The 27307-nt window shown below is 33.1% G+C and overlaps 1 protein-coding gene, 1 long non-coding RNA gene and 1 pseudogene across 3 annotated transcripts; 2 read left to right on the forward strand and 1 right to left on the reverse strand.

Annotated features, from left to right (window-relative positions):
• LOC115963535 overlaps nt 1-10486 on the forward strand; it is a 34323-nt pseudogene extending 23837 nt beyond the window's left edge.
• A 733-nt stretch (nt 10487-11219) lies between these two features.
• Nucleotides 11220-14349, forward strand: LOC115975434. Its single transcript, XR_004088115.1, has 3 exons — nt 11220-11659; nt 12862-12923; nt 14140-14349. It is a non-coding gene; the product is annotated as an uncharacterized LOC115975434 (long non-coding RNA).
• Nucleotides 14350-21968: 7619 nt separating this feature from the next.
• On the reverse strand, nt 21969-27081 carry LOC115977902 (GDSL esterase/lipase At1g29670-like). 2 transcript variants are annotated; one of them, XM_031099934.1, is made up of 6 exons: nt 26596-27081; nt 25754-25987; nt 25255-25507; nt 22793-22843; nt 22419-22644; nt 21969-22310 (listed from the first exon to the last, which is right to left on the reverse strand). In XM_031099934.1, the coding sequence occupies exons 1-5, from the start codon at nt 27004-27006 to the stop codon at nt 22463-22465; spliced, it is 1131 nt and encodes a 376-aa protein (XP_030955794.1). In that variant the 5' UTR covers nt 27007-27081; the 3' UTR covers nt 21969-22310; nt 22419-22462. The 2 variants fall into 2 exon arrangements, with proteins under 2 accessions (XP_030955794.1, XP_030955793.1); XM_031099933.1 differs by having other exon boundaries at nt 21969-22644.
• Between the last annotated feature and the right edge of the window lie 226 nt (nt 27082-27307).

Raw genomic sequence — 27307 nt, forward strand, 5'->3', positions numbered from 1 at the left:
TGACCTTTTTTAAAAATTGTGTTTTAATCATAGTGCAAAATTGTTCCAAAATAGGTTGTGTTTGAGATTTATGCTTGAGTAGGTAAACCCAAGTACACCTTGAGCAATCATCTACAATGGTTAGAAAATATCTACAACCATCAATAGTAGGAGTAGAAAAAGGACCCCACAAATCATAATGGATCAAATCAAAACATTTAAGTGAAACATGAGTACTAGATGAAAAAGGAAGCCTTTTCTGTTTAGCCAAAGGACAGATTTCACAATGAACATCTTTATTAATGGTTGAAAGAGGTACATTATTATTTCTCATCAAAGTCAATTTGGCATTTGACAGATGCCCCAACCTGAGATGCCAAATATTTGGCTGAACAAGAAGATTATTTACAAACATAGTACTAGGCTGATCAATAAAGCTATGTACAGAACCAGCTGTAGAAAAACAAGTTCTTGAGGTTGATAACTCTCTTCTAGCAAGTATAGGCCTTTGAACTCTCTACCCAGACCAATTGTGCTCCAATGAGCAATGTCCTGGATGAAACACATAGTCCCAAAGAAAATGAGACAACAAAGAGTGCTCTTAGCTAGTTGACTAACTGAAAGAAAATTAAAACTAAAAGAGGGAACACACAGGACATTGGTAAGTATAAGAGTTTTGGACACTTTAACAGTTCCTACATGTGTTACCAATGCTGTTTCACCATTTGGAAGATTAACAAAGGTAATAAGAGTGGCAGTAATAGAAGTAAAACAGGATATAGAATGGACCATATGGTTAGTGGCCCTTGTGTCTATAATCCAATCTGTTTCCCTAAAGATTTGCCTATCAACAGTTTTAGCAGAAAAAATAGAATGCTCTAAAGTGGGAACAAAAGGCACAATAGAATTGGTACCTGACATTAGAGCTGAATTGAAGTTGAGATTGTTTTGTGCAGAAGTTCCAACCATCTTAGAAGTTGCACTAGAAGTTCCTTCACCACCAGTGACTAAACAAGAAGTGCTCACACTTGCAGCATGATGTCCATCACCAGCAGCAGCACCTGATTTGAGAAAAGTTAGCAACTGCTCACATTGTGTCTTAGAGATAGGGCACTGATTGGATGGCACTAAGGCATGCTCTGCACCATTGACAGAATTGCAAGAAGTTTGATTGACATTGGCTTTCCCTCTTGGTTTATAACTTGGAGGATATCCATGCAACTTGTAGCACTTCTCAATCGTGTGCCTTGCATGTTGCAATGAGTGCAATAAGGCTTGTCTTTCTTAGCATTCCCTTTATTCCAATTGGAATTTCCTTTGGAATTGGCAAACATAGCCATTGAATCGGATTGTGAGGCTATTGAGTTTCCATGTCCAATGTTCTTGTGTGATTCTTCTTGAAGTACCAAAGAATAAACCTTGCTCATTGAATGAAAAGGATCATACATGAGAATCTGACTTCGTAAAGTCTCAAAATTCTCATTCAACCCCATTAGAAACTTCATCACATAGGCCTTCTCATGTGAAGCACTCAAGATCCTCATCGCACCACAAGAACACTCTGGCAGTGGCTCAAAATTCAGCAATTGATCCCACAATCGCTTGAATTTGGTGTAGTATTCACTAACTATCATTTGATTCTGTGAAATGTGAGAGATTTCCCTCTGCAAATTGTAAACTTTAGGTCCATTTCCTTGTGAGTACAGGCGCTTCAATTCCAGCCACATCTCCCTTGCTGTCTCACAATACATGATGCTACTAGAGACATCAACATGCATGGAATTAATCAACCATGAAAGCACCATGGTGTTGCAGCTCTCCCAATCCTCATATAAAGGTGAATCATCCTTTGGTTTTGAGATCTTGCCATTCACGAAGCCAATTTTCTTCTTGGCAGTGAGAGAAAGCACCATTGCTCGTGACCAAGAGTGATAATTTCACATACCAAGCAAAGGTTGAGTGACTAGAATATTACCTGGATTCTCATTGGAATTGAGGAAATATGGATTAGGAGCATTGGATTCACTGGCATAATGTGTATTTGTGAGTGTGGATTGGATGTTGTGAGTTGCAGTAGAAGCATCAGTTTCTGAGGAAGCCATTGAAGGACCTCGAAGAGGAGAGAAAGAACAGAGTAGAAAATTCTAGAAGATGAAGAGCTTTGATACCATGTAAAAGATGTACTCTCTCTCTCTCTAAATAGAAACTGAGCTTTATTGATAATGAATGAATCAAATACAATTTGCGTCTAATCCTATCTTATATACAAGTTAAAGCTAAAACAGAAAAATAACTACTTCCGCATTATCAGGGAAGGTTGTTACAATCAACTTCCCACTTAATCTTACACGTGTACATAGATCAAGCCATAGAACTAATAATTTGATCATAGTGTGGAATTGATTCTATCAAATCCTCTATAATCCCACGTGTCAATCCTGTTGTAACCACCCTTTTAGTCTCTTCCTGATGATGCAATATAGGCTGTGCTGCACTAGATTGCATCTGTCCTTGTGTTGTACATGACAGCACACTGCCCTGATGATGTAGTGCACTCTGTGCTGCACTTGATTGCAGCTTGTCCTGATGACTGGTGCATGCCATGCGCCCTGTACTCTGTTGCTGCGTTGGACTTGCAGCTTTAACAGTGGCCTCTGAAGCCATGTACCATATCATAGGATAAATGACATTTCTTAGCCAACTAAAGAGATGATATAGATAGCTTTCATTTTTATTATTATTATTATTTTTTTGATAAGAAGATAGCTTTCATTTTTACAATAAAAAGTTCTTTAAATAGTCTTTTTTAATGAATGTTTTTGGAAAGTTGCTTCTTTGAATATTACTGCTTAGCCCGTCAAGGGTTGAATGCCCCTGGATCACCAGGAAATTGGTTTTAGTGGGTGGGGTCAATTGCTTGTAGGTTTTACTTGCTAGAGGCAAGTCCAAAGGGCTCTTCTTTAGAAAGGTCTCCCATGTTATCAAACAAAAATTTTGCTTCTTTGAATACTGTGACAACCACATTACGGGCGATTGATGGTTCTGGATATACAGAAATTCTAGGATTGACATAAATAAGTTGTATTTAGCCACTAATGAATTTTGTCAATGGCTTCTAGCATATAGTGAAACTCTAGCATATAATGAATTTTGTCAATGGCTTTTATAGCTGGTTAAGTGATTAGATGTGAAGGATGTTTCTAGTGGTTCCACCTAAAAGGGTGCAACTCTCAGTGCAAGTGACAATTGTTTTAGAGTGAGATGTATCACAGTAGAAATTTAGAAAGAGTGATTATGGCATGCATTTTGAAGGTATGTTCATCTAATTATATGCATTTTAGTTTCTTTAGCGGAGTTTCTGCTGTTGTATGATGGTCTTTGGTACGTTCCTGGTACATATATTCATATTCATTGTTTTACAGGATTGCTACCTTGCATATATTTTGATAGAGATGTTTGGATGTACATCAGTGGTTTTCACTCGTAACTGTAAGGCAACTCACTTTCTTACTATAATGCTTCGACATCTTGGTCTCAGGGCCATTCCAATTAGTGGTAGAATGAGCCAGGTAAACTATATTAATTTAACTAAAGTAAAAAATAATTTCTATCTGTAGCTTTTAAGCATGTCGGATATCTCTTTCTTTATATATTTCTTTCATTCTTTAATTTCTTCTCCCTTTTATATGCTGTCATAAAATTTTGTAACTATTCTTGACAGTCAAACAGAGTTGGAGCCTTAAATCAGTTTATGGTAGGAGAGTGCAATATTCTTATCTGCACTGATGCGGCAATGAGAGGATTTGACATTCCATCTGTCAATTTGGTTATCTATTATGACATTCCCACAGACATGAAGGTTAGGCTTGCTATCTTTGTGCTGACTTAGAGCAGGGCTACACCTATTTTGTGGTGTAACATACATCCTGTCTATTTTTATTATTTCTTAGATTTTATTCAACTCACCTCAACTATGTCTTAATCCGAATTTAGTTCAGGTAAGCTGTATAGATCCTCTTCAGATTGCCAAGCATAAGTGCTCAAGTCCTGATTTCTTGAGAGTGGCCATTGCAATCTAACTTGTGGTGGCCAATTTGATGTACATTAGTTTACGGGGTGTTAAGATTTAAGAGGTCCCATTGGTATGGAATTTCCTTGGAGGAATATATGAGGTTGCAAACTTACAAAAAGCTGCTCCACTAGAAATTCTCTCTACCCTTCTGAACTAAAATAGCTTTCGTAGATTTTCAATAATAAAAAATTTTCTAATGCCGCATTTCACACAAAGAATGAAACCTTACAAAAGGAAGTCACACATAGAATTAAGGGGAACTTAATAACTCTATTAAGATAGAAATCATAGCTTCATACAACAGGTTGAGATGAAAAGAACAATGAAAATGAAATGTTAGGAAGTTCTTGGGTGACAAGTCTAATATGGTTGATTAATCTTTATAATAAGATCTCAAGCATTGGTAAGATATTTGACGAGTGTGGGAAGAGCACTGTGAGAGTTTCATATAGGAACAAAGCACAGTTGATTTGTGTTGTATGTGTAAGAGAAGTGGGGAATCTATTAATCACCTGCTACTTCATTGTTCCGTGGCAACAGAGATGTGTTCCTTTGTCTTTGCTTTGTTCGGACTAGTATGGGTGATGCACAAGTCATTGCTTGATATTTTGGAGTGCTGGCAAAGCCGTTTTCAACAAAACCGACTATTTTAGGTGTGGAAAACCACACCTCTTTGTGTCATGTGTATTTTGTGGTATGAATGAAATAGGAGGGTCTTTGATGGGTGGAGTGTCTTACCTTTGTAATTAAAGAGCACATTTTGAGATCCTTGTACAACTAGATGTGTGCTCAAGGTGGCATTCATTCGATGTCCTTTCTTGATTTCTCATTTTCCCTCTCTTTGTGATTTGTATTCCTTGATTTGGGACTGTTCACATTCTTTGTGCCCATCCCTTTTACTTTTCTAATGAAATTTTTACTTAATAAAAAATGTTTCTCCATCTTTTATTTTTTATTTTTTTATTTTATCTCGTCTTCCTTTACTAAAAATTATTTGATCCTTATATTTGATACACTTGGCACAATTCATGTCTCCAGTTTTCATTTCCATATTTTAGCAAGTTCATAAATAGGCTTCTCTCTAACCTTTGTCACCAACTTGCAATATAGTTCATTGGAATTCTTGCCTGTGACGGCGGGTGTGGGCCTGTGGGGTGCCTCCAAGATGTTTTCTTGCATTCATGTGGAAGTTTCATTTGTTAGAACTGTTATCCTCTCTTTGAATTATTTCCTTGATAATCTTCTGAATTTTGGGTTTATTACATTTTCTGTAAATCATGCATAAGCTGAAATTTAGCCTTTTGATATTGTTGTTTAGAGTGGCCTGAATTATAGGCACAAGTGATACAAATGCTGTTGTAGACTTGATTGATTCCATTTTTTGGCATGTAGTTATTAGATTGTGTAATTTTTATTGTATTTTGCGCACACATTCTATGTGATGAAGTATTTCCTTGAATTCAATAAAATTTTATTACTTAAAAAAAATTGAAATCATGCATCCAGACTCCCGCTCTTGTAATTGTGTTTGATTTTATACATATTATATATTATTGAAAGATTTATGTTAGTATTTTTATTTTATTTTATTTTATTTTATTTTTTTCTGCTTGTTATAACTTCTGCTTTGCTAAGTAAAGTGGCCACAGGATTATATCCATCAAATGGGAAGAACTGCTCGATCAACTGTTGCAATCTTTCTAGTGAAGCAGTATGAGATGGAATGGTTTATAAAGATAGAGAATATTTTTGGTAGGAAACATGTGCCATTTTTGTGCTGAGGCATTGTCGAGGGAGTGTCTCCAAAACTAAAAGATTTTATTTATTATTTTTTTTTCAGGTAAGAAATTTCCAGAGTTTCCTTGTCAACATGAGCTAGTCCTGTAATGATTTATTTTTAACTTGTGCCAATAATTGGGTTGGGATACACATGCCCCATTCCATGCCTTGTGGTTAGCTATCAATCTCTGATTTATCTGAGTAGTCCATTGTCATTTACTCTACACAAACAAAGAATGATGATGCCTTATATGGTCATACTAGCAGACTGTACCAAACATTAAAAAAGAAAACAAAATAGAGAAAGAAATATTAGCAGAGACAGTATGATAATGGCCCTGTCTGTTGCATTATGCAAGTATTCTTTAATCACCACAGCCATTAGATCTTAGTATGTGTAGATGATTTTTTTTTTTTTTTTTAAATCTTATATATATTTTATTTTAAGTAAGGAATTTTTTGTTGATTGTAAATATTTCTTCCAAAAAAAAAAAATCTATATGAAAATACAATGGAGAAGAAAGCTGGAGCTAGTCTCTTCTTCAAGGTTCCCTTATTTTGACCCTGTTGGGAAGAATTCCAATGATTCTCAATCCTATCATCTTAGTAGGCATTAGGATAACTCTTTCCACTGTGATTAAGTTCTGTAAAATCCAAATAAGAGCAGTTTATATCTGGTCTGTGTTATATGATTGTCGTGACCATTGCTAATAAATTTCTAATAACTCTAATGGTTTTTTTTGACCATTTGGGTTTTTTTTTTTTTTTTTTTGGTTGTTGAGAAAATTGACAATTTGGGTTTTTTTTTTGGGTTGTGGGGGTGGGGTGGGGAGGGGGTTGTTTTCCATAGGATTATGTTCTTGAATCTTGATTCTCCCTTTCAATTCCCAAATCCTGATTTTCCTGCTGGGTTTAGTTAGTGGAATTGGCTTCTTGGCCTACTAATGATTTTTTTTTTTTTTTTTTTCAGTAAATAATTTTATTAGAACAGGAAAGAGAGGACACAAAAGGATGTGTAAACTCTCTTTTAAAAGAAGGGTTGTGTTAATGAGCACCTTAACAACTTTTTTGCAGCTTTTTGTCTACTTTTTGCAGCGTTTTGTCCTATTTGACAATTTTTTAACAGTTTTCTATCCTTTTTGACAACCCTTTTAATAACTTTTTATTCTTTTTATTAAGTGGGACCCATATAGGAAAATCTTAACTTGGGATGCACGGACGCAGCAAAACGGCTGCTGCACCTGTGTTTGACGCGGCGATGCCGCTACCTGCGCATCGGTGTTGCGTCCACTTTTTTTTTTTTCCCCGACTCGCACCGACTTGAGCCATATCGGTTCGTATTGGGTGAAACTGCCGAAACTACCGATTCAGGCCGAAATTCTCAAAAAAAAAAAAAAAAAAAAAAAAAAAAAGAGGTGCAAAATGCCCCGTTTGAACTTAATAACAAACCCTAAACTATCTCAGTTCTCAAAAAGCACTTACGCACCATTCTTCACTTCAATCCTCAGCTCTCTCTCACTCTTTGTGCTCCGTCTCCCCTCTTGGCTCTCTTCTCTCTGTCTCCTGTCTCTCACAGACGCACTCAGTCACAGATGCACTTAAGCTCACCTTAAGACTTCAGACTCTCAAGCTCACCTTACCTCACCGACCCCCTCTCAACTCAGGTATCAAACTAAATAAAGCTATAATTAGGGTACTTTTTTTTTTTTTTTACACCTAATTTTATTTGGGTACCATCTATTTATTTTCAAACAACAGTAATAAGTTATTGGGTTTTCCCAAATATTTTTTGCTCTATTATTATATTAATCACAAATGTTTCATATCTCATTATCTAAATTGGGTTATGATATAAACTATTATAAAAAGCCCCAAAACTTATATTTTATCCAATTTTATTATCATATTCTATTTAAAGCCCAAGAATACTTATGCTTGGCAATATTTGAGAAACCCATGATTTAAGTCCATGGCAAAACAATTTTATCAATGGAATTCAAATCCATGATCAAAACCCATGATTTAAACCCATGCCAATTTATTTATCCAAAACCCAATTCTCATTGGCAATATCAAAGCCCAATTTTCATTGGCAATATCAAAGCCCAATTTTCATTGGTAACATCAAAGCCCAATTCTTATTGGCAATATCAAAAGCCCATCTTACGTTGGCACTATTTAAAACCCAATTTTCATTGGTAACATCAAAGTCCAATTCTCATTGACAACATCAAAAGCCCAACTTACGTTGGCACTATTTAAAACCCAATTTTCATTGGCAACATCAAAGCCCAACTTACGTTGGCACTATTTAAAACCCAATTTTCATTGGCAACATCAAAACCCAATTCTTATTGGCAATATCAAAGCCCAATTACTCATTGGCAATATCAAAAGCCCAACTTGTGTTGGCACTATTAAAAGCCCAAGCTAACTACTTAGCACTATTCTATCAAAAGCCCAAGGTTATTAAATACTCGGTAAAATACTATATCATAATTATTTCACTTAAAAGTCCAATAATAAACAATACTTTAAATTCTTAAACATATTATTACAATATTGCAAGCTCATGAAATTTATGAATTATCTAAACCCATGGCAATCATATTGTAAAAGCCCATGGAAAGTTATGATTGTTAGACCCATGACATATATTTATTGTTATAAACCCATGAAATACATGGACATCATTTACATCGCGACATCCATAATATACGCCTTCGACACTCATGATAAACATTCAAACCCACAAGCTCATCATTTAAGTTATGATGCGATTATTAGAAATCATGAACATTATTGCAACATGGAATTCATCAAAGTAAATAGTATTTACAAAAGTATTTTGAAACTTGTCCTATTGTTTCAAACATTACAACTAATTGCTCAAAGGCCCATTGCAAGTATTTATGAAAAAACCCAAAAATATTTACTAATAAAAGTCCATGAGGAATGAAATCCCATGGCAACATGTGCACACAACCCAGCCCATGTGAGCAAGCCCAAGCAAAAAACACAAGCAACTAACCAAAAAGCAACTAGAGACTTATACAAGGGAACCAAGCCTTTGAGAATGGACTAAGGGCTGTCCCATCAGTTTTCTGCCACCCTCTGCCTGATGTGAACAGTGCACAAGGGCTGTCATATCAGCTGAAGTCAAAAGGATGAAGGGACTCCATCATCTTCCTCAAGACTGCACCTCTAGCAGAAAGGGAGCTGAAACTAAATTATCCAAATTTCAACAAATTGATGCTATAAATGTTAAAAACGATCAAGATATGATTCATGTACCAAGCCCATGAATCCTAAAGGGGAAAATTTGGGAACATGTGGTTTGGAGGGTATAAAGGGATCTCCAGTGGAAACCCTCTGAAGTAGACTAAAGCTTGACACCTGGCTTGGGGGTGTTGAATCTTACTTCTTGGGGGACCAAATCTCAGTTTGCAGTATTAGGATTCACTCTTGATACACAATAATTAAGCTCAGCCTCGAAAATCTTGGCACTTAATGCAAAAAGCTCTAAAATTCCATCATTACCCAAAGAAGCAAGACAACCCCTCAAAGTGGATTTTCCTACTTCTGATAAAAAATCTCAGGAAAGTTAAACCTTGATTTCGTCACCCTTGATGAGTCATGCATTTTTGGATTCTTGTCAATCAATGTTTCTCTAGAGCTCCATTATAAAAACATACACACCTCAACCCACTGGGGAAAAAAAAGCCTCTCTAAGAACTTCGGTCATTGACTACATTCTGCAGAAATTCAACCCCTATTAAGCTTTCTTTAAGCTTCCCCAAGCTCTCTTGAGCTCACTCACAACCTTTCTTAGCCTATAGTCACCATAACATCAACATTCACTACCTTGCTTACATCTTCCTACTCCATAAACGTCCCATAACTGACCAGAGGAAGACTCCTTCTGAAACCTCTGATTTATTTTCCATTTTTGCTGGTGATTCAGCTCTCCTTAAGCTCACTACTCATCATCTTCAGCATACACTCATCTAATCCTAGATATTCTTTTCACCCCTTTCACATAATCACAACCCATAAATGTCTCTCAACTAGTCACAAATAGACCACTACTCACAAAAAGCCTTAACCTCAGAGTTAACTTCATCCCACTCACTCAAAACAGCCCATATTGTCTCATTCATGCCTTATAATTATACACTCACCAAAATCTTAGTTTAATACTTACTGCACTAAGTTGGGGATCTTTCTCTCCCTTCATTCCATCCTATTTTTCCTATTTTATTTGTAATTATGGAGACTTTAATCATTGTTTATTATTATTATTATGATGATGAAGGATATAATGTATTTCTAACAATTGAAATTTTCCCTCATATTGATGTAATAATGGTTGAAAGTACTATAAATTCCCTTGACCAAGGCACACAAGAACCCCCAGGAGTGAACACTTTCCTAAATTTATTTAATCATTGATTGCTGGACTCTAAGTATAATTTCACATCTACCGTTGGAGATAATACCGTACCGCTAGAGGACTGATTTGAACTATGACGGCGTAAAAAGACTAATAATATAACAAACTAACAATACTAATGCGTTTATTGGGCTTTATTGTTGTCTTTTTGTTAGGGTGCAGCCTCTGTCTCTTACTTGGGCGGACTTATACCACTCCGATAGCCTTTTGGGCTTTATTTCAAGAGCCCATCGTTGAGTTTCGGCTTGACTACCCCATATTCTATTTGGGAACATCATAAATTTTCCCCTCAACAGCTTTCAATCTCAGTTTTTCAATCTCAAGCTCATTATACTCTCACGTGCTCTGAGCCTTTGACTATTACTCATTGTAAATCTGTGATCTGATTTTTTTAATTTTTTATATAAGATGTAATATTGTGACTTGGGTTTGATTTATTATTTAGTTAATAGTTATTATTTGCAGGTTAAATTGAATCTATTGAATTTGCAATGAATGAAGTTACTAGCATAGAAACTTCACCTTCATCTAATGAAGAAGTGCCAAATGATGAAGCTCCTCTTTGGCAGTATGTGAATAAAGTAGAAAAACCACTTGGTTCTACTGTTAAATCAGGTGGAAACACACACTTTGTAACACCCCGACCTAATTTTTATAATTAAACTATGTGTTTAAGTGGTTAAGTATTATTAATATTTTAAGCCACTTACTTACAAAAATTAATATAAGAGTATTTAATAAACATATTATTTTATAATGTCATTGAATAGAATTGTAAAGATTATAAATAATTGAAATGGTTATTTGTATTATAAATATATATTTAGTATGTGCAAAACTATATTAGGTGGTTAAGTTATGAGATGTATATATATATATAGTTGGTGTTTTAACCATGTATGATGCATGAGATATTATGGTAGAAATTCCACCCACATGCAATCAATTGAAATTCAACACATGTAAAGCCTAGAACCATGCATGAAGACAAACCCCATAGACCAAGACTTGGACATGCAATGAGCAAGCTCCACATAATCTCTTCTTTGACTTTCTCAAACAAATAGAACATCCAAGAAGCTCCTTACTTCTTCATTTCCTACGGGTAAACACCAAGTCTGAAATTTCAGCTTACTTTACTCTCTTTTTCTCTTAAGGAATGTGCTAGGAAGCTCCCTTGAGTCTTCCTCTCAAGTCCACCGGTTCACACACCAAAAGAAAGACAAAAACCCACCCAAAAGTCTTCCCCTTATCCCATTTTCTTGGCTGCACCAGACAGAAAGTCCAGCAGCAAGAAGGAAGCTTCTTTCAACTCCCTCAAGCTCTCTACCTCTCATACTTCTGGTCCAGCCACTAGGAAAGGAAAATCCTTTCATGTAAGTCTAATTTTATATATATATATGCTGTTTCAAGAAACCTTGAATTTGTGTTGGTGATTTGTTGAAGGTAGATTAGGGTTTTTATTAGTTAATGATTTTGTATGATTAAGGAAGTAAGAAAAAGTTAGGATGAGTATTGTTGATGCTGCTGCTGGGATTTTTGGTTGTGTTTATTTTGCTCTATATGGTTAAATGACCATATGTAAGTGTTATATAACATGTCTTATGAGTGTATAAAAATACCCAAATGAAATTAAGGCCTATTGCTATTTGTTGATGATTTTGTAAGAATATGTACTGAAGCTGTCACTGTGACAGATTCTGTGTTTGTGTATGTTAAATTATGTATTAAATTGTATATAGTGAATTTGGATGCTAGGGATAATTCCTATGAAACCTAAGACACTTGTGGTTGTTATTGAATTGGTCTCACAGCATTTGGATTAATATAAAAATAATGGTTTAATTTATAAGTTGCATGAAATTCTGTCAGGACAGATCTGAGTATACTGTCTTGCGTGATTTTTAGTAAATCATGGGTTTATGTTTTGACCCCGAAATTTTTATGGTATATACTGAACATACAGGAGAGTAGTTCTGTAAATTTTCATGACAATTGGATGTGTTTGAGCAGCCCGTTTGTATTTTACAAATGGAGCCTATGCTGCTGGAACAGAACAGTGAGTAGTAAGGCACATGCCTAACTTTGTGGATTTAATTATCAAGTTAGGGTGAATTTTTTGAGCTATAATTTAATATGCTTATCTTTTGGTATGTCTAGATCATAGATTAAATTTGTGTAACTTGTTTTGAGGTTTAGAACTCAAAGGAAGGGGTTCTAATCCATGAGATGGTTGTATGTATGAAGCTGTTTTGCCCGACGTGTTGTGTGTTATCATATGAATGTATATAGTTACATGATCATGCTTAAAAGATTTTATATTTATGCATGTATTATTGCCCTAACCTTAAAGCACCTTTTGAAATAAAGTTAGCTCTTTTAGAGATATAGGATTAATATAAGAATGTTGGTTTCTCTAGGATTTTGTTCTTGTTGTTGATGAATGTATTTTGTGTTTGTGGGAACCTCTTTGAGATGGGATTAGGACTTCCTTGATTCTAAAAGATAGGCTTTGAGATGAATGTGAAGTTTATAATAAGGAATTATAGATAGTAATAAGCTTTGATAATTGATTTAGGGGTTACCAGTATCCAAGTCAAAGCTCCTTCGACTTTAGGCTCTCGGTTCCTCTGCTTCCAGGTAAGGGATAAGTTATATGAGCATTTGGTAAGTCATGAGGCTATTTTAAAGTATATTATGCATTAAAATGTTTTTGATTAGAGATATGGCATGTAATCATTATTCTGACAAAGATATGTTCGTGAGTTTTCGAAAAACTTATGTATATGATTTAAGCATATTGATGCTATTATTGATTCCACGAACATGATGTTTAATGAAAAGAATGAAAATGCTATTATTATGAAATGTTATGCAAAATAAGAAATTGCAGTATGATGTAAAGTATAAAATGTTTTCGGGTTATGTCCTCTGGTGATTTGAACTCTGCTAGTAGGGGTTAATTACTAGCTTTCCATGAAAAATGTTATATGATTTGGCCATTAAGTGGGACTGGCTCTGCTGTACCCGCCCCTTATTGGTTACGGCCAACTTGTGGGGGAAGCCAACCTACCCCCATGGTTGGAAGATATGTATTATGATGATGTGATCCCGGGAATACCTGGCAATTGTGGGGAATGCTGGATGCCTAGCACCGTGGTGCTAGAAGCCTCCCAAATAAGTACAGACTTATCAGATACGGGCTAACCAATAAGTTATTTATGAACAGCTATGTTATGTTATTAATCATGAGAGAATTATTTTGTTTAAATGCATTGTGAAAAGTGAAAACTCTCATGGCAAGAAGAAGTTTCTAATGAAAAGAAAAGCTGTTCATTAAAGATAAAAGTTTCTGAAAATTCTGATATGCTATAATGGTAAAGTTTCTGATGAAAGTACAAGTTATGTTTAAAAGTTATCAGATAAATGTTTTTATGAAACGTTAAGTTTTATGATCATGAAAGTTATAGTATTCTATGAGAAGAAGTTTATAAAGAAAAGTTTTCTTATTAGTCAAGATGTTTCTAGCTTAATACAGAGTTGCCAATTATCTGATTTAAGTTAAAATAATTATATTGTAATGAGAATTTATGTATGGCGACTTTGTAGGAGGTGAAAGAAGTTTAATCCGAAAGGTTTTTAGTAATATTAAACCGATAAGAAAAAGGAGAACAATTATTTCCTATGATGAGCGTATAAGCTATTATTATGAATAGTATAAAATACTATGCATGAAAAGATGTTCTCCTATTCGAATATTCATAGAATGAAATGATTTGGTTACATGCATCCTTATTGAATTCTCATATATCTTACCTTTACTGAGCTGTGTAGCTCACCCCTTCCACTCTTTCAGTTAGCAGGTGTTATTTTGGAGCAGAGGGAGCCTTAGTCGAGTTTTGGAAGGAGCTGGTTTAGTTTTATATGTATAGATCCTAAACTAGCAATATGATGTTTAGATTTGTAGCATTGTTTATTTTAGGATCTAATGAAAGTGTATATTTTAAAGTATCAAGCGATGTATTATGTAAAAGTGTGGAAATAAAATGATTGGTGGATTATGTTATTCCTTGGAGTACAATGTAGATGCTCTGAATGTCAAGTAAAAGGTTATATAATTTAAGTAAAGAAACAAAGATTAAAAAGAAAAAGAAAGCTTTTGGTAGAAGTTTTGTAAAAGTTAAGTGGTTCTTGTTAATATCAGGTTTAGGCTTGATATTAGCATGCCGGTCATGGTCACAAATCCGAGTATCGGGTTTGGGGCGTGACACACTTTAAGTGCAACTATTGTGGTGTAGTTTTTTTGGGATCCTATTCTAGGGTTAAGGCTCATTTATTAAAAATTTCTAATAAAGGTATTATGGCATACCCTAAGGTGACATCAAGCCATGGGCTGGAAATGCAGCGAATGCATGATCAAGTTGAGAATGATAAGTTAGAGAGAGAACGGAGAAGTCAAATTCCCTTACCCCCACTTCCCCCAAGTCGTGGGCCTATACCCGTTCCCTCATTTCGGAGATAGGAAGGGAGTGATAGTACAAATCTGGTTGATGGTAAGGGGAGGAAGGTGACTGTGAATTCTCCTTTGGAGAGAGCATTCCAGAATAATGCTAGACATGAATTGGATAGTAGAATTGCTAGGATGTTTTACATCGGTGGGCTTCTGTTTAACTTTGCAAGGAACCCATATTATCGTAGTTCCTATGCATATGCTGCTACCCATAGCATTCAGGGTTATGTTCCTCCTGGATACAATGCCTTGAGAACAACACTTTTGCAAAAAGAAAGAGCTCATGTTGAACGATTATTCAAACCAATTAAGGACTTTTGGCTTGAAAATGGTGTAAGTATAGTTTCTGATAGATGGTCAGATCCACAAAGGAGGCCTCTTATTAATATTATGGCTGTATCAGATGGGGTCCAGTGCTTATAAAGGCAATTGATGGGTTAGGTGAGTTCAAAGACAAACATTATATTTCTGGGATGTTGAAGGATGCTATAAAAGAGATTGGATATCAAAAAGTTGTCCAAGTCATCACTGATAATGCTAGTGTGATGAAGTCTACTGGAGCTCTTATTGAAGGTGAGTATCCTAAAATATTTTGGACACCCTGTGTTGTCCACACTCTCAATCTAACTTTGAAGAATATTTGTGCAACAAAAAATACTGAAAAGAATTAAGTTATATATGAGGAATATAGTTGGATTACACGTATTATTGATCATGCATCCTTCATGCATGTTTTTATCATGAACCATTCAATGAGGTTGGCAATATTTAATGAATTTTGTCCATTAAAATTGCTTCAAGTTGCTGATACTAGATTTGCTTCGATTGTTGTAATGTTGAAAAGGTTGAAGTTAATAAAAAGATGCCTTCAAACCAAGGCTATTAATGAACAATGGGCTTCTTATTGGGAGGATGATGTTGGAAAAGCTCAAAAGGTGAAAGATATGATTCTAAGTGATCTTTGGTAGGATACTGTTGATTATATCCTTGAATTCATAACACCTATTTATGATATGCTACGAGTAGCCGACATAGATAAGCCTTGTCTTTATCTTGTGTATGAGATGTGAGATTCAATGATAGAGAAGGTGAAGGCAGAAATATATTGGCACGAAGGCTTGGAAGATGATGAGTATAACTCATTTTAGGGTGTGGTGTATGATATACTCATTGATCGATGGACTAAAAATTGTACACCACTACATTGCTTGGCTCATTCCTTAAATCCTAAGTAAGTACATTTATTTTCTATTTTCCTTAGTTCCTCCTTCTAGTAAAACATACATTTCATCTATATTTGTTTTTTAATCTTTAACTAAGTATTACTCCATTGAATGGCTTTCGGAGAATCCAAAATGCATCTCTCTACATCGGGATCATGAAATTTATATGAAAGGAGCAAGTGTTTGGATCGATTCTTTGAAGATGAGAATGACTTAGGGGTGGTGAAAGTTGAGTTTGCTATATTTTTAGGAGGGAGGTTTCCTTCACCAGATGCCTTGACAGATAGGTGGGCCTTACAACCTTTGGTTTGGTGGCAATACCATGGCTCCTCATTTCCAACTCTTCAAACTCTTGCCCTTAAACTTCTTGGACAACCTTGTTCATCCTTATGTGCTGAGAGGAATTGGAGCACATACAAATTCATTCATTCTTTAAAAAGAAACAAAATGGCTCTTGCACGCGCTGAGGATTTGGTATATATGAATTCTAATCTTCGACTCTTGTCAAGGCGTAATGAGGAGTACGTAAATACAGCAACAAAGATGTGGGATATTGTAGAAGATTTTTGGAATGAGAGTGACATACATGGAGGAGCTGGAATTCTTGAGAATGCTGCCCTTACACTTGATGAGCTAGGGTTGGAGGCTATGGTTATTGGGAATGTTAGCACTAGTGTTACTACTAGTGAAAGTGAGGTTCAAAGTGAAGCTATTAATCTTAAAGATGATGATGGTCGTATTTGATTGTCTTGTTGATTATCTTTTATTTTGTTTTAGTTTCAAACTTGTGAGTTGTATTCTAATTTCTGAACATCAGGGAATGTTTTAGTTTCAAACTTGTGGATTGTATTTGATTTATGAACATCATGTTTTAGTTATTATCTACTACTAGTCACAAACCCACGCGTTGCGCGTGATTATTTTTTATAGTGATCTCGTTATTATTATTTTGTAATTTGAACTAATTTAATGAAAAGTAATGCATTTCATAATCATATTTATCACAAAATAATTTTTTATTATTGTAGAATTGTTTTATTTAAAATTTGAAACCTTAATTCTACCATAGTTGGTTGACTAATTTTCACATCTCTAAGTCAATTAAACACGTTTTGCATGCTACATGTAAACTTTCTTTTCCATAAGGGTTGAAATAATGTGTATAATATTTTTTTTTTCTATGGAAGTTAAAAAGAATAAAATTCACCTTGTCTTGATGTTTTCTAAAAATTAAATTTGGAGATTCTCTTTCAATAATTGTGAAAATTCCAAGCAATAATTCAGAAGGTAATACATGTTACATGTTCATGCTTTGATTGTGTAATTGTATGATTGATTTGGGTTGTAATTTATAAGTTGAATATGGTGGTGTATATCCAAAAGGGTCTAACTATGTTGTTTAGGATATTGAATATAGTGTTGTGTGTTATTTATAAAGTAGCGACGGTTGTAGTAATTAAAAATTGGTTTTTCATTGTCTTTTAAGTTAATAAAAACCTTACATCTACTTTTTTTTTTCAAAAAACCTTTACATATTTTTTTAACGTGAATCTTTACATATATACCTTAATAAGTAAACCCTATACATTTCATTTTCTTAGATGCATAAAAAAAAGACATCTATTCCATAATAATAGTGGCTAATTAGTTTTTTCATGTTCTCATTTATAACGTTTCTTACTATTATCATATTTTACTGGCTGTTGATTTTCATAATAGAGGCATTAAATGAGAGTTAAATTCTTCGAACCTTTCATTAGATTTTAAAAGTCATGGTGTGTGAAGAATATAAGCATTTAAGGACTTTTTTATATATTTTATTATTTATAAATAATGTTAAATGAAATGTCAAAAAAAAAATATTTTGAAAATTTTCATCTTTATTTCTTATATATTTCTATTATTACTGAAGAACGTTTTCCTTTTAGTTTTGATAATAAATATGATTTTCTAGATTAGAGTTTGATTAGTTTCAAGTTTAAATTTTGTAAGATTTTATTTAATTGTTGATTATATGATTTAATTAAGTGAATTTAACGATTTATTTATTTGCATTGTAAAGTTTATAATAACATTCGTAGGGTCATCTTTAATTAATTTTTTATTCCTTTAGCCGTCGGTCTCTTTGTTTTCCAATTAACGGTTACTAATTAATTTATTTAATTGACGTTTGATTTCTTTTACTAATCTCTTTCTCTCCCTCTTTGTTAACATCCTATTGTTTTCCCAAATTTGATGATAATTCTAATGTACTAAATATGCATATTGTAACGTTTATTTATATTTTTATTTTACTCCATTTTGCTGCCATGAAGTTAGTACATCCATAACTATTAGTTTATTATTTTATGATATGTTTGGTTTGATATTATTATTATTATTATTATTATAAATTTAGTGTTTCTAAAATAGCATGTGTTTTGTATTCTCTTTTTCTATTAATGCATTGTAACTTTTTATGGGAATACTTTATAAGAAATTGTTTATTCTTTTTTTTTTTTTAATTGAGTGTTTCTAAATTGATATTTGTTTTGTATTTCATTTTTCCATTGATGCATTGTAACATTTCATGGGAAGACTTTATAAGAACAATTTTTATTTATTGAATAAAATATTATACGTTTAATTTTTAAAAAAATGAGACAAAATATAAATAATTATGATATGGAGGATGTTGCTAAATTTAAATGTTGAATAAAATAAGATGAGAATAAAATAATAAAAATGAAATGTATAGCAATAAACACCATATTATTTTAGTTATGCTATGTAATAAAATAATATTATATTTTTATATACTATCTTTATAATGCAATAATATAACATTTAACAACCAATGTGAATAAAAAAGATAACAACATAAAATATAAAACTAAATCGTATCAAGCTGGATTACCTGTCAATTCCAATTTTAGCAAACTAACTGACTTCTAGTAGTCTAAAACTGATTTCTGCGATGCATTTGGTGGAGCTTTCAATACTGCATCAGTATGTTTTGATGGTCAACCTGTTACACTAAAATTTAAAAAATATATATAAATATATATATATATATATAAATACCAAAAATTGAAGGAAAATATATATATATATATATATATAGAGAGAGAGAGAGAGAGAGGCTTTTATGTGTGGAAAAATAGAAATTATGCATGGAATAAGAAGTGTCAAAAATAAAGGAAGATAAAAAGATAGAATAATATTAATATTGAGAGTAGTGGGGATATGAAAAGTTGAAATGGAATGAGAAAGGTTGAAGAAAGTTAAGATAGAGAGTTATAAAAAGTTAAAATGGGAAAAATTTAATAATAAATAAGAATAATTAAAAATAAGATAAATTAAATATGATATTTTGATTGTAATATAATAGAGTTTTAATTCACTTTAAATGTTAAAAAATTGTATAAAAAAATTGATAATTACATGGCTGCTGACGTGGCTCAATGGAAGCATAGCAACATTAAATGCTACGCTTCAGCTTTTAGTAATATATTGATTACTCTTAAATTTGGTATATGTTTATATAATGTGAAAAAGTATGCTTAGCAATATATTAAAAATATAAATAAAAATATTTTTAGAAAATTTTTAATCGCCGCACCCTGATGCATCCGCACCCAACTTTTTCAAAAATTGTCGAGTCCCGCACCCGCACCTGCACCCGGAAATACACCCGTGCTTCATAGATCTTAACAAGCACCGCATGGTGCTTGTTAACATTTCCCTTAAAAGAATACCAATTTGTAGGTTGTTGGTTTGGATTAGTTTGGCTTGTTAGTTTGGGGGCTTTGGGCCAGTATAATCTATATCATATTTTATTACCAAAACAATTGTTTAGCCTCCATGTTTATCATTTCAACAATTAATTTTCATTTTTAGCATTTAAGCTAGAAATAAGTGTACTTAGTATTAGGTTTATTGAGTAAAAAAAATATAACCAATGTGCTTATTTATTTATTTTTAAGTACAATTTGCTTATTTTTAAATATACAATAATTTTAGTATAACAAATGTTCTGAACTTGGGTAAATTCAGTTTTTTTAATTTGTGAAAAAATTCTGTGAACCCATCTTTTGTGGAGTTTCAAGTTTTAAAGGATTTTTGAATTTTAGAGCCAGACCAATCCAATCTTTTTGGTGTGAATTTGGTTGGTTTAAATGGACATCACTTCTGCTCTTACTAAAGCTTTTCCCTACGCATAATTTACTTAGAGTTGCCATATTTGAAAGACTATTGTCTTTTTAGTGAGCTTATTTAATAATAGTAAGTTAATTAACTAATTCTTCGTTAATCTTGGTTTATTTTTATTTTTATAGAAAATCAAAGAACTAGGAGGCAAGAAGGGGAAGAAGGGAGGAGGACACAATGGACTAATTCTAGGGACTCAAAAATGAATATAGCAGCCCTGAATAGCGAATTTGTTAGAGTTTTTAAGTTTTCAATATCATTAGATTTCCTTTTTTAGTTGTGCTAGGGATTTTTATGTCTATCAAATGGCTGTTAATTATTAAAAAAAAAAAAAAAATTGTTTAGAGTTTAGATAGTTGTTTCTATTACTTTTTCAATTTTATTTTTGAGGGAAATTTTATGGAAGGAGAAAGTTTTGATTTTTTTTTTTTTGATTTTTAAATTTATAATTATTTTTTATTTGAGCTGAAGAACAAATTTTATGAGGACTTTTTGGTTCTATAAGATGTGTTAAAGAGTACAAATATGCAATTAAAAAAAATCAGCACAATTAAAATTTTAATTATAGGGGAAAAAGGTAATTGAAGAAGATATGTTGGGGATAGAATATACCACATTTCATACCTCAGATGCAATTCCATTGCAATAAGTTCAAGAAGTATTATAAACAAATATCTCGTCTACTAAATGATTTTTTGATGAAAAATCACTAGTCTTGCAATCTTGTTCAACCGTTGTTAAGCTAATGTGGTAGTGGTAGAGGGCACCACAAGTTTAACGAGAAAAAAGAAAGAAGAGAAAAGAGAGTTAAAGAAAGAGGAAAAGTGCCGAAGAGAGAGGATTGTGAAGAAGGAAAGAGGGAAAGTGATTTTAGGTCCATATGTATTAGTGTTGGCAAACCATGTCAAATAGAAGACCCAAGATCAGCTAAAGAAAACATAGTTTATGTCACCTCAATAACAACCTCAACCTGCCGAGACTATGTGAACTAGATTCTTCAAAGGCTCATTAAGTCCTATGTTTCAGTCTAATATATATGAGGCCTGTTCGTTGGACTATAAAAGGGATATTATAAGTTGACCTAAAAGATGTTTTTTAGAGCAGATAAAACTATGTTTGTGTGCCTAGGGTTTTATAACCAAGATTCTACGTATATGTAAAGATCAATTGGTGAAGAAGGTGAAGTCATAGTGCATACCACAAACTTGCTGCTGTAAAGAAAATCTTCAAGAGGTTCTTGAAGTCGATCCAAGGTTCATGTTGTACTGTGGGTGAGTCATTTGTGAAGCATCTAGATAATTGATGAATTATGAGGTTTTGAAGTAATGAAAGGTTTTTACTAAGTTGTCTACAGGTCAGTATTTTCTAAGAAAATGTTATTCATGAGATTGTAAAACTTCTTTTAATTATAGTGGATTGTTTTGTTGGGGGAAGGTTTCCTTTGAGTGGTTTTTCATTTGGAGTGTTCTCCATCAATTTTTCATATCGTCGCCATATCACTGTCTCTTTTGAGATTAATTTTGTGTGATTGGTGATGCCTTATTTTACATGTCTAAATTATTTACGTGTGAAGTAGAAATTGACATAATTGGATTAATTAAACAACTTGGTTAATTCAACTTTAAATAAACTAGAGCCTAAAACTTAGCAAATGCTAAAGAGAGAGGTCAGGGGAGAAAAGAAAGAGGAGAAATGAGAATAAAAGAAAGAGAGAAATCGCCCTTTGTTTTGAAAAATTTTGCCTAGCCCAATGCTAGTGCTCTATGGAAAATTATATACCTGAACCGTTTTATGGTCCAATCTAAATCACACAATTTTGCCACCCAAATCCCATTCCACTCTCAAGACTTTCTCTTCTATTCATCTTCTTCTCAAGAGTTAAACCTCTCTCTCTCTCTCTCTCTCTAACCTACAGATTATAGCCACCAACCAGTCTTAGGCCAATCACTACTATGTACAATAAGGTAATTAGGTAAATCTCGTCTCTTAAAAAAAATGTTTGGAGTTTGAGGGCATATGTAATGTGGAAATTGTTACTTAAGAGTTGATCTTTGGCCATTGGGTGCAGCTCTCTTTGTTTGGAAACCATACAAGTATAAAGATCCAGAACTCTCAACCTAGAACAAGCTGGGAAGAGGATGAAAAACCTAAAATTACAGGTCACCGAAGCACAGCCTATATATTGTAGTGAACCACTATAGGTTTCCAATTCAGGAACTTGGAACCTAGACTAGCCAACACAGATGAAGATAAGGAGCTTAAAGTTCTGCAAGTTGTTTAACATTTATGGGATAAACCTCACTTTCAAGATTAGAAGCATAGGCCTTAGTTGCTATTTGAATATTCACAGCTTCAGATGGATGTAAGCCATCAAGGTACACATGAGAATTCCTGCCTGCACACACTTGCCCACCTCTTTCACATGAAACTCCAGTTCCACCTGCAATCATTTGATGCACTTCATGCATTAAAGAACTTTCATTCAATGAAACTTGCAGAAAAATAGAACCTTCATAAATCAATCAGCCAAAAAGAAGAGAGAGAGAGAGAGAGAGAGAGAGAGAGAGAGAGAGAGAGAGAGGTAGAACCTTGCTCTGCTGACTTCACTTCACAACAAGCATTGGTTGTGTCGCTGAAGCCTGTAATCAATGAAATGGAATTCAGTACAAATGCTTCCAATTGATGAGGTAAATGACATGGGTTTGAAATAGTTCTATGATAATTTGCAGTGTGATGGCTTCAAGGATCTTGCAAACCAAATGAAATTAGAGCCAAATTCATTTGAATAAAATGTAAAGTGCGATCTATGCATGTGACAAACAAGGTCATACTTATAATGTAACGCAATGGAGACGTTACATTATAAATTTATAAGTACACATGTACAGATGTTTCCGTACACAATGGAGACGTTCTTGTTAATTACAACACATGTACACAGGTTTTTTTTTTAATATTCATTTTGCCTACCTTCTCTTTATTGCTTTGTTTGATTGTATCCTCTCTCTCTTCTCCTCTTATTTTCGTGATTTTTATCCTTAAAAATCATGGGAGTATACCAAGACAATTGAACACAATTTTTCTATTTTATATAGTGACTAATTTTATTATAAACTAGTTTTGAAGCACGTGTAAAAGCACGTGCTAGTCAGTAACTACATATAACTTTACAAAAAAAAGAAACATGACTACATATAACAAATTAAAACAAACCAGCAAGACTTTCTCAAAAAAAAAAAAAAAAAAAATTGCAAGAAAGAAAATAATAATTCACATGCTAGAGAAACCCATCTGAAGAAACTACATCTAAATAAAATAAATATAGTTTCATCAAATAAAAAAAAGAGATAAAATGACTAAGCTAAATCAAAACAAAATCTCCATCTTTGTTAAAACAAACCACCAAGACTTTCTTAAAAAAACCAGTTAGAAAAAAAGTAATAATCCACATGCAAGATAAACCCATGTGAAAAAGCTATATTTAAATGAAATAAATATACTTTCATAAAAAAATAAAAAAAGATAAAATGAATGATCTAAACCAAAACAAAATCTCCATCTTTCTTTCTCTCCAACCTTCTTTGTTTTCTTGTTTCTTCTCTTTCTCTCTCTTGGAATGGAAGCAATTGACTCATGGGTAATGGCTGACTCTTTTTTTTTTTTTTTTTTTTCTTTGTTCTTATCTCTCACTATTTCTCTCCCTTACAGCGTTGCTTCACTTTGTGTCTATCAGAAAAGTAGTTGACTGTCAAACACCTCAAACAAAGAGATAAGACAAGGAAGGTAGAGCCAAAATGATGAAACAACCCACGTTTTTTCACTCTTCATCAGACAAATGTAAATATACCTGGCCCCAGCTAGTAATTTTTTCTTTCTTTTTCTTATCTCTATCCCTCTCACCGTTTGCTGTGTTTGTGTTTATCAATAGAACGAAGATAAAATCAAAAGTGGCTGGGATTTTTCTAATAATAAAGGAAAGAAAAGTCCAGATTTGAAGAGGAAAAGACCAAAAAGGGCTCTAATTTTTTTAAAGCTTACACATACCTTTACGAGCAACAAAGTAATTCAAGACCTCTTGAGGTAGCGCTATTAAGATGACAACAAAAAGACTAAAAAGGCACCATTTTTATTTAGCTCACAAATGAAATTAGGAGCAATTAAGTAATTTCAATCAAATGCAGATGTTTTTAGAGTTTCAAAGAATCTGCTGGGCTTCAAACCTCTTTTTGCTGGTCTCCAAACTTCTCCTTGCCGTTTTAACATTTCAGAAGTCATTTTGTCAAACAAGCACCTCAATAGTCTTTTTTTATATAGAGTATAGATAATAGATATTAAAATATATTTCTAATATTATGACATATTTTACCATGATATGGGTCCAAATTATACTTATTTTAGAATGTAGATCTTTATGAGATCCACGGCTTTTAAGACACTATCCATATATTTCCATTTTTTTAGAAAAAATAATACAAGTTATTTTAGACCGTAGATATTTCTATTTTTTTTTGTTCATTTTAATCTTTTAAATTTCAGATTTATTCAATTAAGACCTTTCAGTCAACTTTTGTTAAAATTTTTTAAAAAACAAATCTGGAAAGTATTTTTCTATCATTAATTGAATTTTTTTAAATTTAAAAAATTGAAGAAAAATTTATAAACTTGAAAAATTAATCACAATATATAACAAAAGTTGATGGAAAAACCTTAATTAAATAAACTTGAAGAAACTGAAATGAACGAAAGTAAAGTTAGAGGACTAAAATAAAATCTAAAAAAACTTAAAGGGTCAATTTTGCATTTTAGCTTATATAATATTTAGAAAACTTGTAATATAGCCTAACTTAAAAAGTCATAAATATAGGAGAGTTCATGGTAGGCAGCCCAACCCCTAATTTTTATTAGAGAGACTAATTTTTAAACTCGAACTTATGACTTATCGCTATTTGGAAAAGGCACTTGCCATTATACCAAGACCCGACCTTTTGTAATATAACCTAATTTGTGAATCCAATTATATTATGTAACACGAAGAAGGAGTAGTGTTTACCTTTGGAGGCTGGATTGTCAATGATATCCTTTACAATGTCATATGTGTTGACAACAACAAAATTGGAACCAGGCATTCGAGGCTTTATATCTTCCACCAGAGACTTCAAGTGAATGTTGTAGACAGCAGCCGCTACGTTCAAAGCTTGTGAGCAGGGACCGCAGTTAGGCTGGTTCAAATTAACCATTGGACTGGACCCAATTGGATATATCGTTGTAAGAACAAATTTCCGAGCTCCCAAATTGTACAAATTCTGTATCAATGAAAAAAATTCATGGTTCATCAATTACAAAATTTACTGATAAAGTAACATGTCCAAGATGAAACAGTACTCTTAATTCATTCCAAGTTACAAATTTGTTACAAGAAAATAGAGTTTGTTGATACTTTTCTTATTTAACAAACAAGAAGATTTTGTAACCAGGTCACAGCTTTAATTAACCCTATGCTGAGATAGAAGTCTCTAGCTTACTATATACTTGATTTAAAAAGTCTATACCTCGAGTTGCTTAGATAGAGAGGATATGAGATAGCTAGTGAAGCGTTCAAGACCAACTATGAGGAAGGTTTTCCTCAAGAAATAGTTGAAAACGTAATCATTCCCACCAATTCCAATGACAAATATGTAGTTGGGGAGAGATTCACTGCTTTTGCATCCCAGCTGAGCTTCTAAATCTGGCAGGGTCACCTCCTCAAAATTCTTGATTTGTTGATTCATACTGGTCGCATTGCCCTGAAATGCAATTTCATGTATGTTAGCTTCAATTATTTATTATTTGCATTTCGTTAGTCTATCTGCTCTTTGTTTTTGGAAAAATCAACAATGTAATCCTTGCCTCTTTCCCTTTTCTTTTATTTATTTTTCCTTAAATGAATGAAAACATTGATATATAATACTTGTAATACTTGTATTGCTTAAAAAATACATAAGATTTTTACAATAAAATTCTAGATAACAAATTGTTACCCGTTATTATTAGTTGATAAAAAAAAAAAAAATTCAATGATAAAAAAGTATATATATATATATATATATATATTACACAAGCAATCTTGTCTTTTAACTCATTATTTCAGTTTTTAAAAAAGAGTTTATGTATGTACGTGAAATAAACACTACACTTTATATATATATATATATATATATATATATATTTATATAAAAGATGGATCTGACAAAAACACGTGAACCTTGATAATGGAGGAAGAGAAACGGACTTCAAGCTTGATGAGGATAAAAAAAACAAAAAGGGAAGGAGAGAGAGAGAAGTAGAGAACATTCAATGATGATAAGAATGATGATAATGATAAAAAGTAAAAAGAAGAAGGGTTTTGGCTTACCGCAACTGAACCGGTATCATCTAATATACCTGCAGAACCAGAGGCATGGTTGACCCCCTCAACAATTCTACTTCCCTTGGTTGCTGGGTCCATAAATGGAGGTATTAAGGAAGGAAGCTTAAGCTGTTCACCAAGAAGGTCCACCACATTTTTCCCATTTGTGAATCTCCCAGATGAACCGTTAGGAAAATCTATTCCATAAGGCAAATAGTCAGCCTTAGCCTTTGTATCCAAGAAGTTGTTGTTCCCATTGTCCACCAGAGAGCTTCCAAACACAAACATCCCTTTGATCTCACCATCTCTAAGATTCTCTGATGATGAGAACCTACAAAGAGACTTGCATCGATGGGTAAAACAAGCAAGGATAAGGAGATACAAAATCACAAGTTTCAAATGTGTTTTCACAGTCATGGTTGTAAATATGGCTTTGCTTTGTCTTTTCCGCGGGTATCTGTTGAGGTGACACGGTTTGGGATGGCTTTTTTGTGGTTGGGGATGGAATGGCCAATTTATATAGAAGAATGATGTTTCTACTTTTTCCTTTCTAGTATCATGTTATATTTTTAAAGGAAATTGTTTTTTTTTTTTTTTTTAGAACTGAAAAACAAAATGTTGAGATGAAAATTTTTTACCCGTTTTCATTTTAATCCAAAAAAAAAGAAAACCACTCGTTCGTAGTTTGTAAAAAAAGTTTATAACTCCAATATTTTTC

This window comes from Quercus lobata, chromosome 2 (genome assembly GCF_001633185.2).
Source record: "Quercus lobata isolate SW786 chromosome 2, ValleyOak3.0 Primary Assembly, whole genome shotgun sequence".
Lineage (NCBI taxonomy): Eukaryota > Viridiplantae > Streptophyta > Magnoliopsida > Fagales > Fagaceae > Quercus > Quercus lobata.